The 17,340-nt window shown below is 41.6% G+C and overlaps 1 protein-coding gene across 1 annotated transcript in view; it reads left to right on the forward strand.

Annotated features, from left to right (window-relative positions):
* Nucleotides 1-1,353: 1,353 nt before the first annotated feature.
* The window catches only part of EML1 (EMAP like 1), a 230,324-nt gene continuing 214,337 nt past the window's right edge, over nt 1,354-17,340 (forward strand). The window contains exon 1 of the mRNA XM_050954124.1: nt 1,354-1,514. Coding sequence (XP_050810081.1) covers nt 1,484-1,514 — 31 coding nt within the window. The 5' untranslated portion in view covers nt 1,354-1,483. The remainder of the gene's footprint in view (nt 1,515-17,340) is intronic.

Below are 17,340 nucleotides of genomic sequence, written 5' to 3' on the forward strand. Positions count from 1 at the left end.
TGAGTCTGGGGTTTATGTGGAGGAGGGAGTAGAGGAATGGACAGGCCTCAGAGGGGGCCCATAGCCTCTCTCTCCAGCCCTGTAGAGCATCCCTGGAAAATAGAATGCAGGATGCAACTTTATTATCATCTCTGCATAGCGGCCATCCATGCGAGCATCCCTTCACTGAATAACCCACCAGGAGACTTACAGGTTGCCACAGCCTGGGACACTCCCTGGTAGAGCTTCTCCAATTATGCTTCATGCCAGTGACCAGGAATGAAAGAGGGCCAGGAGGGCCAGAGCCTGTGCAGAGGCACAGGACCTCCCTACTTGCCCAGGAACTTTGAAAGACTAAGGGGAAATACCTTTTCCACCCACTCCAATGAAATAACAAGGGCAGAATGCAGTGCAGGGATTTCCTCCCCAGCTTCCCCTGTGTAGGGTGTTTTCAGGCAGGGATGATCCAGGACAATAACTGGAGAGAGGCCCATCCTGTGCACTTTGAGGTGCATGGCACAGGGCAATCTGGTGGTGTCACTGTGCACCTTACTCAAGGAAAGCAAGGGCTCCTGCATCATTGATGTCATGCATTTGACAAAAGGGGATGAGATCTTTGGATGTAACTGAACTATACTCAGCATGCACCTGGGGAGAGTATAGCTGGCTTTCTGCCTCATCTTCCAGGCATCTCCCCTACTCCAGGAGCTCCCCAGAAGTCCAAAGGGGATGGAGCAGGAATAGCATCTGCTCCTCTGTAGAGTTTAGAATGTCCTGAAAAGAGGCAGGACTCCTGTGGAGTCAAAGCACATTCAGATCTGAGGAGTTTTCACTCTTTGTTCAAACCCATAGCTAGTCCATAGATCTAGATATATACCAAAGCAAAAGCTACACAGTGTATCTCAAGAATGATAAAAAAAAAAAACCTGATGAGTCCTTGTGACACTAACTCAGCAGAGAACTAGGAATGCCCTAGGACAGTGGTTTTCAACCTGCGGTCCTTTGATCCTGGGGGTCAACAGACTATGTCTAAGATTTCCAAAGGGGTCTGCCTCTCCATTTGAAATTTTGTAGGAGTTTGCATATGAAGAAAGGTTGAAAACCACTGTCCTAGCACTGCAACTCCCACCACAAACTTCACCACACAGCAATTAGCCAGTTTGTTCAATACAGATTTTCAGCTTAGCTCTTAAAAGCCATTTCATAAATATTCTATGGCCTTTCAAGCAGTGCAATTTGCCTCTGTGACATTAAAGAGGGGAGGGGAGGGATGACAACAAATTTATCCACCAATAGCATGCTCTTTTGGCACAAAAGCACATTCTTATCTTTACATCCCATAATGAGAAGGCAAAGACGGGATTGTTGCTACAACTCCCTGGGTGGGTAGATGTACATTATAGGAGAAGGGTTAGATATTTTTTCCTCTGCCTACCCTAACAGAAGAAACTGAGTCTGTATTTTCCTGTGGTTTTCCTACGTACGGTTGAAGAGAACTGTTCACATGATGTCAGACTGCGAGGGACTGGTTGTGGGTAAGTGCCAGATTTATATTTACCACAATGTCCTGCCGACTAGTTCACATTCTCAGATTGCAAAGTCACACACAAACCTGCTTGGTTTTGAAGGGAGCCTGAGCCATTGCAGGGGAAGAAACCCCATGCATCAGCAGAGTTCTACATGCTTGTAGTTACAAAACATTCTCGGGTAGCTGTTACTGGGTGGCTAGCCTACGAAATTACGTTTTCTTAATAAAGGCATGAAAAATAAATGACACTGACTTTAGCTAATCAGGGAAGCAGTCTGATTCTGTCAAAATGACAATGTCACAATTCGTTCTCTGGAGCTTCTAAGCAAGAATTTCTGGGAACAGTTCCTGAAACAACTGCCCTGTATACGCACTATGTTAACATATTGATTAAACTTTTCAGATGGCAAGGGGCTGCAGAAAAGGCTGCTGAATGTAATAAAGATGGGTCCTTTACTGGGAGAAAATACGCTTTATTTTCAAAATCAGTGCCTTGTGTATTCTGCCTATAGCTGAAAAGGAGTCATTCCCTGACACACATGACTGGCTATGTCAAACTTTGCTGCACAGGAGGCTGTGGCATGTGGTAGGAAGACATTTCTTAGCTTTTTGTTTTCTGCCCTTCTGTGCCTAGTGTAAACATTCACTAGATAGTCTGCATGAAAGGAAATTCTTGTGGGGACATTGGAGCGATTCTGTGCCAAGACTTTTGTTAAATAAAAGCATTCCATTTAAAAACACTACTTGTATTTTGTCACTGCAAGCATTTGTCTTCTTCTATTTATAGTGGAATAATTTAGTTTGACTGGCTTGTGATGGCAAAGAGTCAAAGACCAAGTTCTTGCTTTAAAAGTGGTCGTGAAGTGGGGGGGTGGGTGGGTGAGCTATTTTTCTTTTCTCTCTTTGTTTCCATTTCAGGGAGGGGGCAATATTAAAAAAAAAAAAAGGGTAAAAGTATGAATATTTTAGTTCAGCGTAGCTGTACCGTGGGCAATTTCCTATGTCAGCAGAAGGTCACTATCATTGTATGAAGGCAGAGTGGAAGTCTGGGAGGATGAAGATTTCTTGCTTACCTTGTCAAAGGGCTGATCTCGTACCAGCATAGCTTCCCTTCTTCAGCAAAGCTGGCCTTGACTTTAACAGCTTGAGCTATGTGTGCTTGTTAAGGACTCTGAGTTGAGCGGGGATATTTCAGGACAACACTGACAATATTTAGCTGGCATCTGATATTAATGATGAAACTGATATTTGGCATGCAAGGCATGATGGGTGTGAAAGTTGCTTATATCTGAATTACCTTGGCAATTGCAAGGGCCCAGGATGTTTCCTTTGCAGAAAGTTGTGATAGGCATGTAGTTTTATGGGTTTTGGTTTGTTTTTTTGAGGGGAGGGAAGCTAGGGAGTGTTAGATGAAGAAGGGAATAAATATCAGAGCTGTAAAGTTTGGATCTGGATGCAGCTCTGAAACTTTCCTGCATTTGCAGGCTGTTTAGAGCAGGAGGTTTGGTTTCCTCACCATCATTCTCTTATTCTCCCTTCCTTCTCCAGTCATCTTGGCATCGTCTCCAGTCCACTCACTACCTCCTGTACCAGACATCATGGTTGACCCATGCTCTTTTCACTCTCCCTGATATGATGCAGAGATAGCGGAGTGGTAGCCAAACCTGTGGCCACCACATGTGATTTCCTGGATTTAGTGCTGTGTGTCTGTAGAGTCATAAGCATCACTACTGCACTGTATGTGGTTATTAAACTATTTTTAATATTCCAGTTCCTGACAGTTTGTCTCATGTTAATGGATTTGAGGAAGACCAAATAATTCCCTTGGTCACATTTTTTACACCACTTTAAAGATTAAAACTTTATCAATAAAATCTCTGTAAATAAGGGTATAAAACATCAATAGAAAATTCTCTGTGATAATATGATTACAACGTAATGGTCCAAATACCACCCTACTGATTCCAATGAGAATTGTATGGTGTAATTGAGGCCAGCATTTGACCCCGTATTTTTAAGACTCCATGTTGAATGGGGCTAGACAATAGACTTGCAAAAAAGTTACAATGATATATTTAAGATTAGCATTGTAAGGTGGCTAGACAATACAGATCTATTTATAGCTCTCTGTGTGTGTGTATTGACTCTGTACTATAAAGTCTGTATTGTCTAGCCACATTACAACATTAATCTTATATAAAATAATTGTAACAACCTTTTGGAATGTATATGCCTAATAAACAATCCTACAAATGAAAGTTTATAGTTACAGTAAATGCCAAAATTTCTATACTACTTTCAGCCTACACAAGAATGTAGTAGGAACAGCTGGATAATTGTTCAGATCAGATAAACATTACAGAGAAAATTGGTGAATATGTCCTTTTGATTTTTAAATAGCAGGATATGAACTGGCCAATGTAACTTTAACAATAAACTTCATTTTAATAGTAAAACTCACATTTCTGAATTAGAAAGAACTAGGGAGCTTTTCAGGGTCTAAACATTGGGTTTTTACTTCTGTAACACAGAGGCTTGTGACTTATGTTAGGTTCCCGAATAACTACAGTCTTTGGTTCAGAATAGAGAGTTAAGTGTGCAGAAGACAACAGCCTGTAGAAAGAAGTATCATTTTGTCTTTTTAATATAGCATATGAGACACACAAACTGTCAGAGTTGCAGAAATGTTTAAAAGAAGTCACTGTCACACTGGACTGAATTCCACCTAAAAAATGCTTGTGCACTTTAAAGTGCTGAGATCAAAAGGATCAATTAGTGAACAGAATTTTTAAATTTATTCCTTTAATTTTCCAAGAATATTGTGACACTGGTAGATAAAGACATAAGAAGGATCAGTCACTTCAGGACAAGTGCACTGCCTTCAGTTTCTTTCTTATTAGCAATTATTGACATACTGATGCTATCCATTAGTGCTAGGTACATAGATTTACTGTCATTGGTACATGCAGATAAAAGCAAAAGGCATCAATTATTTAAGGGCTTCCCCGGGTGTGTATTATTTTTCTCTTGTAAGAAGACACAGTTCAGTCTCTATACAAAAGAACAGCCTTTCATGCTCCCAGCATTTTGATTAGGAACGAGTGAGTCATAATGGTTCTGGTTCTTACCACAACCTCTCAGACTTCAGATAAACCTCTGAAGTCAAGCAAAGGTCCTTAAAATCTCTGTTCACTTATTTTCCCCTCAGAAACTATATCATGAGAGAGTAACAGTGCAGAATATTTGTGAACAGGGTTATTCTTTTGCTATAGTCCTGGAAAATTCAGCTGTGCTGTGATATAGATTTTTATTGCCAAGAGTGGGCACTACAGTTCAAACACAGAGAATCTCATCCATACATCCTCTATCTTTTATTTAGTAAAATGTTGCTCAAATATGGAAGAGAGAGAATTGATTTCTCTTGCTGTGCCGCAGGCATACGGGGGCCCAGTACTCTTCCTCCCAAACTCTTATATTTATTTCTACAGAGGAAGGGAAAAAAACCTGTGAAGTGTGTTCTTGAACACCTCCTTAAATATCACCCCACATCAAATGAGAATTGTACATTTCAACATGTCCTAGAGACATTGTGGGCACCTGGCTAAAATGGGGTGTGCTTCTCAGGAAAGGGGTATCCCAGGAACCTACAGGCAGTACAGGTGTCTTACTAGACACACTATCCAGTCAGATTACACAGGGGTACATTTGGGCCTGCACTGAGAAGTTGGTTAGCAGTGCTGTTGATAATGGGTGAAAGGAAATAGAATTCAGCTCACTCTCCCATAGTCATGATGTCTCCGCAGGACTAATGGGAATCAGAAATTATACAAATGTACTTTTGTCACTAAAAGCAGGAAGGATGGCACAGCCAATGCACAGAGAGCAGATCTGTCTGGGGAAATTGCCCCATTTTTATGTCGTCCCTTTTGAATTAGAACCATGCTTTTCAAAATGGTTTTTAAAGTTGACCCAGGAGAAAGTGTTTAACTTTTTGCTCTTTACGGCAGGAAGTGCCATTTTGCAGAATAAGGGCTCAATCCTGCAAATGCTTAGGCACTTGAGTAACTTTATTCATGAGTAGTCTTATTAAATTCATGCATTTGCAGGATCAGACCCTAACAATTGGCTCCATGCTCATGTTATGTCAGCAAGGGCTATGCACAATATAAAATTAGTGCCCTCAATTTCCTGGGGTAAGGAGGAGGCTCTGAGCCTTATGTCTTGTGTTTGCCCAAACTGCCCCATACAGATCAGTGCTACCGATTAACTGGAATTAGCCAGCCCTCTCAGGATTGTTGGTCCTCTCAGGCGTGAATGTTAGCTTCCCAACCTCACTCAAAATAGCCTGTGCTTTGTGCAGCTCTGCCTCATGTATTGAGGTCTCTCAGCAAGTTTGCCAAGGCCAGGGTCAGGTAAGGACATATAGAAAGCTCATGCTCAGATGCTTGAAGATCTAGCCCCTGCAAAAGCCCCAGACAGTAATGCAAGAGCAACCTTGTAATCAATAAAAGGAAACCACCATAAACTTTTCAGCACTGGGGAAATATGCTCTGAGGACCAAATTCTCAGCTATTGTAAATGGGTGCAACTTTGTTGAAGTCAGTGGCACTGTGCCCCTTTACACCAACAGAAAATTTGGCCCTGAATGTTAAGTCCAGAGGAGACAGATGCCTTTGCTGGTTATCTGGAGCTTGTGTAACCCACGCCCCACCTGGGTATGGTGTTCGGTCCTATCTAGTGGCAGCGAGTCCACTTTAGAGAGAGAGAGAAAGCAATTAATGAGTCTGCTCTATAGCCTTAGCTAACAGTTGGCTTTTGGCTCATGCACTAAGCTCCAGAGGTCCCCGATTTGATCCTGCCTGCCGATGACCTGGGTTTGTCAGTGTTACACTTGTACAATGCTACCCGGGAAGGCCTGCAAGTTCAGCATTGCAGTTGTCTAGTATATGGCAAACCATATTTCAAATCAGTCTGCACAAACAATGGCCACAGCTTAGAAATACTCCTAAAAGGGTAAGGTTAAGTATCAGCTAATAGCTAATATATATCATGTAGTCCACTGATGCAAAGTTGCTCATATCAAAAAGGAACACAACTGTGTGGCAGGTGGACCAGTGGGTTCTGTTTCTGGTTTTGCTGCTGACCTGCTGTGTGCCTTTGAGGAAAATATTTCAGCTTTCTGCACATCAGTCTCTGTAAAAGTGGATTAATGGATACTTGCCAGCTTTGCAAAACACTTTGAAAACTGCAAATGAAAACCATTGTGTGAGTGCTTCAGCACATGAGAGATGTCCACTGAGACCATTGTAGAATTATGTGCATCAGAAGAAGCACTAATGGCTGATTCCAGCAAATTGCTCTGCACCCTCAACACCTTCCATAATTCAGTAAGAGTTTTTGAAGATGGATGCACCACAGAATCATTGGGCTAGGTGCAAGAATCATCTGGCAAAATTCTATGGTCTGTGCTATGCAGAAAATCAGATGATCATTCAAAAGTTTTCCAGTGGAATGTTATTCCATCAGAAAATGCTGGTTCAATGAAACCTGCTCTACTACTTAGATTGTAAGTTATTTGATGGTGTCTTTTTGTCCTGTGTTTTGTACAGCACCTAGCACAGTGGAGCCTGGTCCACAACTAAAGTTCCTAAATGCTCACACAATACAAATAAATAATAATAATGATCCCTTGTGGGCCTTAAAAATCTATATGAATCATTATGATCAGGCCCACAGACATTGAGAAATAAATGTGAATCTAGAGTCCTGAGGAGTCTGTGTTTCACAGGAATATCATCAGAAGTAGATTTGTGGTAACAAGCGAGCCCTGCTGAGACACATGAATTAAAACATGTCAGAAACAGGCCTGAAAAGCCCTTTCTATGCATGAAGCATTTCAAGAGCACCCCATGATCCACAATATCAAAAGGAGCCAAAGGAACATAAAGAGTTAAAATGTACTGTGCGAAGAATCCACCTGCTACAGAAGGTCATTAAAATATAAACCTGGGTTAAAACAGCTCTGGAGTGAGGCCTGATTGAAGATTTTAAAACATTGTGGTTTCAGAGATATGAGGCTGCAGTAGCCTAGTCATGGCTTCACCCCACTCCCACCCTCAGATCTTTTGGCTAGTGTTGAAACCTGAAAGCTTCCTAATCAATGCCAAAATTGCCGCAGTCTTGTTAAAGGGAGAGAGCCAGGGCGCTAAGATCTGCTCCCAGTTGCACCTGTGTAAATGCAGACTAATGCCAGAGAAAGCAGAATCTGCTCCTTCATCATCAAAGCCAAAGAAAATGAGAAGAGGGAAGTGAAACCTGTACCCAGTTATGCTCTGTTCGCCAGGCTTTGTCTATGCTGGGGGTTTGGTTTGTCCTAGTTCCAGCCATCCGTGTAGCTGCACCAGTGCAAACCTCCAGTGCGTGTAGACAAGGTAAATCCCTAGCAGTCACAGTTTGCTCTATCTCAGAGGTAAGAGCCACTTATGCAAATAGAAACTCACTGACTCACTTTGTAACCTTGGGCAAGTCGCTTATCCAAGTTATTTGCTCGGTGCTTCAGTTTGCTCGTATGTAAAGCAATGATGATACTTCACCACCAGGTTTGTCAAGAGCTTTTATATTTAAGGATTGAAAACTCTGAACAAACAAAGTATGATTATTTCAATTCATTCACATAGTAGGTGTTATGAATGTAAATCCCTCCTCTATTAACAGAGGGTAGAGCAGAGCTGTGTGAACCATTGCAACTTGTTTGCTTTTAAAATGTTTGTGATTTTTTTTCCAGTGTACCTAAGTTTGCAGATGCTGCAGTTTGAAAGGTTTGGGTTCAAATGAATCTATTTCTTTCCATATTTGAATCTCCTTATAAATTCATGGGCTTGATTTGCCAAGCTCTGGATTGGCTTTGGATTTGCATATGTTCACTCAGGTTCACAGATGGAATAAATATATTCAGTCACCACCTGTAATGCACATGCATGCACACATGCATGCGAAGCCTTTTGCATGCCTTGTTTGTGGGACTGTTTATGTCAGAACTTTCCCTTTAAACCTGTAACAGTGATCTAATGAGTCTAAAACACTTTCAGCTATCGAATGGGATTAATAATAATACATTAAGCTCTGTCTATGACAGACACAGAGGTAACTCCATGTCGCTCTGATACATTACATTTATTGGGTCATTCACGCACAAGCTGTCAAAAATGTTTCAAAATCTATAGGAAGAGTGACTATAATCCTCAGCTCCCACAGAATAACGACCTCAGGATTTGGCTCCTAGATAGGAAAAGGTTCATCCTTGGGAGATAATCTTACTGTAGTCTGGTATGGCAGAAGGTAACATGCAAAGAATTTTCTAGCATTGGTGAGTTTGTGCCCCTAAAGTTCATTTTGGGGATACATCAGTCTGATGTCAGAAGGGTAGCTATGTTAGTCTGTATCCACAAAAACAATGAGGAGTCCAGTGACATCTTCAAGACTAACAGATTTATTTGGGCATAAGCTTTTGTGGGTAAAAAAACACTTCTTCAGATGCATGATGTGTTTTTCATCAGCCTGATAGCATCTGCAAGCCGAAAGAATCTTGCAGGGACTTGAAGGTGTCTTTGAAACTGGCTGTTCATGACTGTGGGTCCCAGTGAAGTCAGTGTCAAGATCCCATTGACTTAAGGAGGAACAGAGTCAAGCCCAAGGAATGAGTTGTTGAAAAGAATGTTCACTGTGCTTTAGATTTCCTTGTGATGCCCTTATCAGCTGACCAACATCAGTAGGTTTCCACCATGAATGATGACCAGCAGTGACCACTAGGTGAAAATTAGCAAAATTACCAAACAGCATAGTTTCCATATTAGCTTCCCTCTAAGGGATAGCTCATTGAATAGCAAAGAAGTAAAACGGTTACGCCTATGCTGTTACAACAATTGCTAGGAGCGAGGTTGTAGGAGACACCACAGGGCAAAGTGGATGAAGAAAATGAAGAAACACTGGCAACCTTTGCAGGCCAGAAGCATCAGGACCCAGCAGCAATCCATGCAGCTCCTCACCACACGCTCTGATGAGAGAGAACAACCCTGCAGATCCTCAGCAGCACACAAGTTATTTAAAAAAAAAATCTACTTCAGAACCCAACACTAGCAGATTAAAAAGCAGATTTGCTTGCAGTGCATTCGAGCTGCTGCCTGTAGAGTGTACTGAGCTGAGTAAGTTATCCCAGCAAGAGTCTCTCCTTCCTTTCCAGCACAGACAGAGAGATTCACACAAAGTACAGGTTTTACCCAAAAGTTAAGCCCTTGTTAATCACTGATATGATTGAGGAAAAAATGATACCCCAGCTAATCCACTGTTAGCCCAGGACTACTTACGTTATGAATTTATTTGAAAACTATTTTTAGTGACCATATGCTGTTTAGAACAAGGTTCTCAGAATAATTTCACGCTCTCTTTTTTAAATGCTTTTTCAACTTTCCTAAATCATTCCAGTGAAGACTCCGTGACAGATATCTAGCTGTAAATAGATATATGGGCCTGGACTCACAGGCTCAGATCCCTAGATGGTCAGCTCAGTCATTCCTCTCAAGGAGGATTCACTGAGTTCCATGCAGTTCTGTGTGTGGTCTTCCTGATGGTAGTTTAACAACCACGATTCTTTCTTGTGTGGGAACTTTAAAGTGCTTGTGGCACTTAGCCCAATGCACAGGCCCTGACTTCCCCTCTGCCTGGTGGGTGCTCAATTCTGCCCCCACTCCTGGCCCCAGCCCTGCACCTCCCTTGATCTGCCTCCATTCCACACCTTCCCTGAAGTCCCCGCCCTCATTCCACCCTCTTCCCCCAAGTCCCTGCCCCTGCCCCACCTCTTCTCCGTCTCCTTTTGAGCGCACCACGTCCCCACTTCTAACCCTCCCTCCCGGAAAGTCCTAAGCAACTCCTAACAGCTGTTAGGCAGTGGGGAGAAGGGGAGGAGTGGAGACACAGCATCCTCAGGGTGGGGAGGAGGCGAGGGGCAGAGAGCTTGGCTGCCAGTGGGTGCGGAGCACCTGCTAATTTTTCCCTGTGGGTGCTCCAGCCCTGGAGCACCTATGCCCCAATGGTAAGAGTGTATTTTATTCACATTAAGGGTGCAGGCATTTAATTCAAACGTGGTTAATGCTATGTGTGTTAGAAGTAGAAGGCTCGGAGAAACAGTTGTGAATGTGATCCTGAGGGGAAGCAGAGGAACAGAGTTTCTTGGGCCCAGAGCTCACTGGAGTGACAGAATTGGGGCTTTCTGAGCAGCTCTTTGTTTGTGCAGGTGTTAGGGAAATAGGACTTTCTGTACATTTTTTGTAAAATAGGCAACACTTTTACAATTGTAGACTGATCCTAGGAGCATACAGTTTTCTGTCCCTGCACTCATGGCTTCACCACCCAGAACTGAAATATTAATAGGAGCAGGAAAATTTCCAAGTCCCTATCATTTGTTCCAATTAAATACATGTCTCATATAGCTGGTGTGACACTGCCAATCCTGCCAGACTACAGTAGAACCTCAGAGTTACAAACACCAGAGTTATGAACTGACTGGTCAACCACACACCTCATTTGCAACAGGAAATATGCAGTCAGGCAGTAGCAGAGACAAACAAAAAAAACGCAAATACAGTACTGTGTTAAATGTAAACTGTTTTTTTTTAAACAGGAAAGTTAAAAAGATTTGACAAGGTAAAGAAACTGTGTTTAAATTAAGATGATTAAAAGCAGCATTTTTCTTCTGCACAGTAAAGTTTCAAAGCTATATTAAGTCAATGTTCAGTTGTAAACTTTTGAAAGAACAACCATAATGTTTTGTTCTGAGTTACGGACATTTCAGTGTTACAAACAACCTCCATTTCTGAGGTGTCTGGAACTCTGAGGTTCTACTGTATGCCAAACAACTAGTGAGGTACCAAGTTATTACTATTACAGCAAGCTAAGGAAGTGTTGTTGTTATCAGTGATCTAGGTATGAAATAAAAAAGCAGTTTATATTTTAAAACTAAAGTGCTTCCAGTGATGATATGAATGAGATGGTATGTTCCTGCAAGACTGATCTGTCATCTTCAACAGACTTTGGTACCTCCCAATCCAGAAGGAATTGTTTCCTACATTTACAATCAGTCCCAAAAGCGCAATTTAGGCATAACAGTTTGTGTGAGGGTATTGAACCCATGAGATGGCAGTGATTTTCTCCAGGGAACTGCTCCTGAAATGTTTGATCCATCTCAGTGTTGCCAAGTCTTGTGATTGTTGGTGTGTTGTTTTTTTAAGCTCAGTAACTGGTATTGAGAGACTCTCTGCTTTCATTTGACCACCTCTCCAACATTTTAGTTCACATGGAGAAAGCTGTAAAATATGAACTGAGTGCACCCTAAGGCGTCAAACCAGAAAGAGAACAAAAAGAACTCCAACTTAGAGCTGGGCAACGTTTTTCAGCTGAAACTCTTTGATTAAAAAATGCAGTTTTAGGTCAACCCAAACATTTTGTGAAGTCAGACAGAATTCACAAAGTTGTTTATCCAAAAAAAAAAATCTGGAAAAAAAATTTAAATATTTTGTTTCAACATTTTCAACATGAAATCTTTCAGTTCTTCAATTTTAAAGGGTTTTTCATTGAGAACTTAAGTCCAATTTAAAAACAAAAAAGTGACAAGCCCTCAGAAGCAAAATGAAACATCGGATTTTGGGTTGAATAAATATTTAGGTGGATCTCAAATGATTTTTTCCCTACTTTTTCAGTTCATTCAAAAATGCAAAATAATTCGTGTGATTTTTTTTTTTTTTTGAATGCTTGGGATTGGCAATACTGCTGTCAAGCTGTCTGGAGTGGCTCAGGAGCGTGAGTACCAACAAACCAACCTCAGGGCAGACTGTTAAGAAGCAGGGCACACATCCCCAAACCTGTTGTGAATTCTATACTCAGATTTCACTTACCAAGTATCAAGTGTAAATGCTCAGGAATTTTAACAGCCTAACCGTGGTGTCACAGACAGTCCCCTGGGTGCTCCAATCTATCTGGTCACCCAGATAAGCTTGTCTTTATGATAAATAGTCCCTTACACCAAAAATCACACCATCATTCAGGTTACTCTGAGTCCCAAAGGACCAGTCACTTACCCCAAGTCAATTGCACTTCAATCCTACACCAAAGATAACTCTCATAGCCAATCCAATAATGAACTAACTGAAGATTTATTAACAAAGAAAAAGACTTGAATGTTATTTACAAGACTAAAGCAGGTAAATATACACACACAAATGAGTTACAGTCTTAGGTTCCAAAAAGTAATGGAGGCTGCTGTAGTATGTAAGTTCTATATATCCTCTAGGGCTAACCCAGGGTAAGCAGCTAGGGATCTCTTGCTTATGCTTTGAAATTTTGACCTCCCAAAATCCAGGCAGTATAGTGCTCCAGTGTCTGCCTGTCAGAGTTTTTATTCCCTTCCCCAGAGTTCAAGCTGCTAGAATGAGTCCTCATGCATGTCTCCTCTTCATGAGGGGCTGGGGAAGAGACAATCAGCAACATCTAATGTCTTCTGATATTCCACAATAGCTTGTCTGGTGTCTATGGGCCTTCTTTTGTTGGGCAGGAAATACCTCTTGTGGCAAACTAGTATTCCACACTTGGTAATGCTTCTCTCATGACTGGGGGGGGTTTACGGTTTCAGAACAAACACTTAAATACTATCTTATAACATGGAAAACAGATATAAGTCAGATTAATGCATGCAGCAACTTACAAGCATTTTGTAAAGTCTAAATACATTTTTATAAATCTAGTACCTGCTTCACCAATATTAACACATAGGTGAGACAGGCTGTTTTCCAGCAGTGCATTTGTCAGTGTTCAGTTGAGGCCTAGAGGCCTTTGCATGAGCTGGATCCTGGTTTGCCAGCATCACAACTGCTACCTATCTTCCACACCCATCAGTCTAATATCACATTTTTCCCTAGTAGGGTTTGGGAGTGAGGCTTGTCAAGAGGGTTCATGAGGTTTTTAGATATTTTAGTCAAAATGAGAAGAGGTGTGTGGCAAAGAGGGTGAGTAAGAGGTTAGGCTGAGAAAAAACACACAAAGCCCAGGACTGGAGGGCTGGTGGAGATTTTTTTTATCTGATGAAAACTGCCTTTTTAAACACCCACCTACATTTTTGCAATAAAGAAATAAAATCTGGTTTGAATCATTTTGTCAAAAAATTAGAAACTTCCAAGGAAATTTCTAATGAAATGAGAAATTTTCTTTTTGTTCAAAAATATTCACAGGAGAAAGAATTCCCAGTTTTTTCAACCAAACACTCAAATATTTGTGGGATGGGAAAACCATTTCCTGCCCCGCTCTAGTTATGAGGCAGCACAGGCTGAAAAGCTAAGAGTTCATTTATTCCGGGAACCACTACAAAGACTGCCTTCCAAACATCAGTACAGCACCACCTACCTAACCCACGAGCTAAATTGCCAGACCTCCTTAGCTCAAAACCCACTACTCTCCTGGGAAAGGAATCAAGGTGTGCAGTCTGGGACATAAATAGTGCTAAAGTTCCAGTGTACCTGTTAAAGAGAGACCTACCTCAAGAATACAGCAGGAGGGGAAGAGAAGCAGCTCTTTTCTCCCAGGAAAAACTACACCTAAGGTAGGAAATAAGTCCAAGTTCTTATCTTGGCCCTGGTATGGGACCATAGCTCTAAGGCTTCTTCCCATGGTACTGCCTTCTTCAGCCACCCAGCCAGGGCCCATCTCAGTACCCTCAGCTGCTGTCTTTTTCAGTAGCACTCCCTGGGCTCAGTCTGCAAACAGACCAGCAGGGCCCCATGTCGGGACCCTCGCTGGGTCTGGCCAGGTCTTGGACTCAGTCCCCTGGGCTCAGCCTGCCCGCACTGACCTTTTCATGGTCCTGCTGCTACTCTATCCAGCTAACCAGGCACCTGGTCTTTGGCAGCCTTCCCTGGGCTCAGTTCTGCCTGGCGAGCTCTCTGCAGTGAGCTGCTCGTGACCTGCTGCTTATCTAGCCAGCCAGGTATCCAGTCCCCCCTCATTAAGCTCCACACAGCAAGTGAAGGCTCTGTTCTGTTGCTTGCCTTTTATTTGGCCTTTCTGGCCCTTATTGGTTGCTCCAGCAGCCCCTCTGTTGGCCACTCTTCTGCAGCTACTCTAAGCTGCGTAGAGGACTTCTCGCTGCACTATTCGGGAACAGGGTGATGCAGAGCCACAAGGCTTTCAGCCGGGGCCCTCCGGACATAGTCCACTCTACCACACACATCTATTGCATAGCTAACTGGACCAGGGAGAGGAAAAAACAGGTTTCCTTTCTGATACTTACTTGTGATGCCCTTGGTAGAGTCCTATCCTAAATCCCATGAGAGAATTCAACTTCCTATCAATTTTGTTTCCCAAGTGTTTTTACCTACAGAACAGCATAGGCGAATATAAGAAGCTTGTATCTGGGATTGTAAAGACTGATGCATACCTATATGGGCATCATTTTTGTACTTGGGTACTAATCTCTGTAATGATGTTTTTAATTGTGGAATATTACTGAACCACTAGATGTCTCAGTGTGCTATACAGATTTCCAGATGGGGTGTGGTCCATGGTAAACAAGAGAGATCAAATGGGAACTCAAGTTATGTGCAAGACTGTTTGTGTCTATAATTTGTAGTTGCTTTCTTTTATAAATGTCTCCTGTTTAAAAAGGAATGTGATTCCATATATCATGCAATCACTATGCCCTCCAGGCCCTGCTAACTGCTGGCAGGATGGATCATTACTCTCTATTTTTGCTTTGCAAATCTGATTAACTGCAGCAGTATTAATTTAATGTCCAAACTCAGTTGGGCTATGAGGACTAGCTATTTGATCACCTCTTTTTAATACAGTCATTTAGGAGGGACCGTCTTTTGGCTGTACAAGGAGAAGATGAAATACTTTTAGACTACTCAACACATCACAAATTATGACTTTTGCATATTACTAGTTGGTCACACGTCAGAATTTGCGTAGGTGAATGTTTGAGCATTCAGGCTTAACATTTGCTTGTCGTGAATATTTGTGATGATAAATTGTGTGTGTCTGTTCATGGAAAGCAAACACAAAAAGTAGTTTTTAACTATGAGTGAAGATCAGGAGAAATTTTTTGTCTTCTACTATTGCTCAGCTCTAATAAGGAATAATGTTTCCCTAATTGTATATAATAAATGTATAATTCTATCAAGGGATCTAGTGACAACCCAAAACCAGAAAAGTGAAATGTGAGCAGTTTGTTCATGTTACTAGAAGCCCAAACAGAATTACAGCCTTTAATTATGTGCAGTTGAAATATATTATTTGATGTAATTGAGATGGACAATCTCATTACACCAAAGTTCAAACCCATTCAAACACGGGTTCAAAAGTACAGTTTATCTTCCTCTTACGAGAAAGGATCTGGAAAAAGGAGCAGAGAAAAAATGAAAGAAAAAAATAAATGCAGTACATGGAGGTCACACATTTGTGTAGGTTAGCACAGGGAAGGAGGAAGAAGGGTGGGGAAGAGTGCAATGAGGCAAGACTTAAATCCCAAATACATGGCAAAGGGTTCCTGTCTACTACAAAAACATGTTCCTGGGTTGTTTTTTTTTTTAAAGAAAACTGAATCACACTTGAAAAAAAAAACATTGCTTCTCTTCATCACTGGTGTAACTTCACTGGAATTATTTCAGACATGAATTTGGCTCTATTCATTTAAATCACAGGATCCAGTTTATTTATTTTTTAATTAACCTGTTTTGTAATCCCAAAAAATAATCTGAGAAGCTTGCATAACCTCCAATTCTCCTGAGCTTGTCCATTCCTATATATAAGCCATGAATACATAATTCCTCTCTCATTTGATGGCTTGCTCCTGCTTCTGTTGAAGTTAGTGGTCCAGATTGTGGGCTGCGTTTTGGACCATTTACTCTGCTATGTGGTGTAAAGGTGCTGGAAAGTAGCTAGCTCTCTCCACCTGAGAATTCCTTCAGCGCAGGAGAGTTCCCTACTACATGGTATACCCATAGGGCCAGCAAAACTTCTTTATGTTGCCCCTGGCATGTCTGGGAGTCAGAAGAGATACATACGGGAGCACAATAAACCACTGACTGGCAGCATTATTAAATCTATGGATCAATATAACACCCAGTGCTCTCACGATTCTTAGCCACTGGACAATTCTTTGGAAATCACAGCTGCTTGGCTGTAAGTTAGAGCAGTCTCCGAAGCCTGGAGATACAAAAGCAGCACCCTTGTCTCCTCCCATAGTCTATGATGCTCCTTCTGGAAGGCATAGCTTGGAACTGGGGGCAACATCCATATTTCTATTCTCTCCAGTGTCTGCTACCACCTCTGTGCCTCTAGTCCTCACTCGCTTCTAATATCAATATTTCCTTCTCCCTTTTTAACTACATGCATCCGACGAAGTGGGTATTCATCCATGAAAGCTCATGCTCCAATACGTCTGTTAGTCTATAAGGTACCACAGGACTCTTTGCTGCTTTAACTCCATGTGTTTCTAGTTTTTAGCTCTTCCCTTGTTCTCCCACCTCCCCAACTGGAGAGTATGCATATTAAAATGTTCTTCATTTAAAACAGTGTGTAAGATTGTTATTTTTCCTCTGCCATATACATGTGATTTTATTGGCACTTAGTTATTATGTATAATGATACTAAACTAATACTGCCATGTAGGTTAAGCTCTAAAATTTGAACTTGTGACAGAAATGTAATGAATAAGAAAGAAAGAAAAAAGGAGTTGAGATTATGTATTTATTTATCTAGCTGCATTTTCTAAAGGGCTTATCACCATAATG

Source organism: Gopherus flavomarginatus, chromosome 5 (genome assembly GCF_025201925.1).
Source record: "Gopherus flavomarginatus isolate rGopFla2 chromosome 5, rGopFla2.mat.asm, whole genome shotgun sequence".
Taxonomy (NCBI): Eukaryota; Metazoa; Chordata; order Testudines; family Testudinidae; genus Gopherus; species Gopherus flavomarginatus.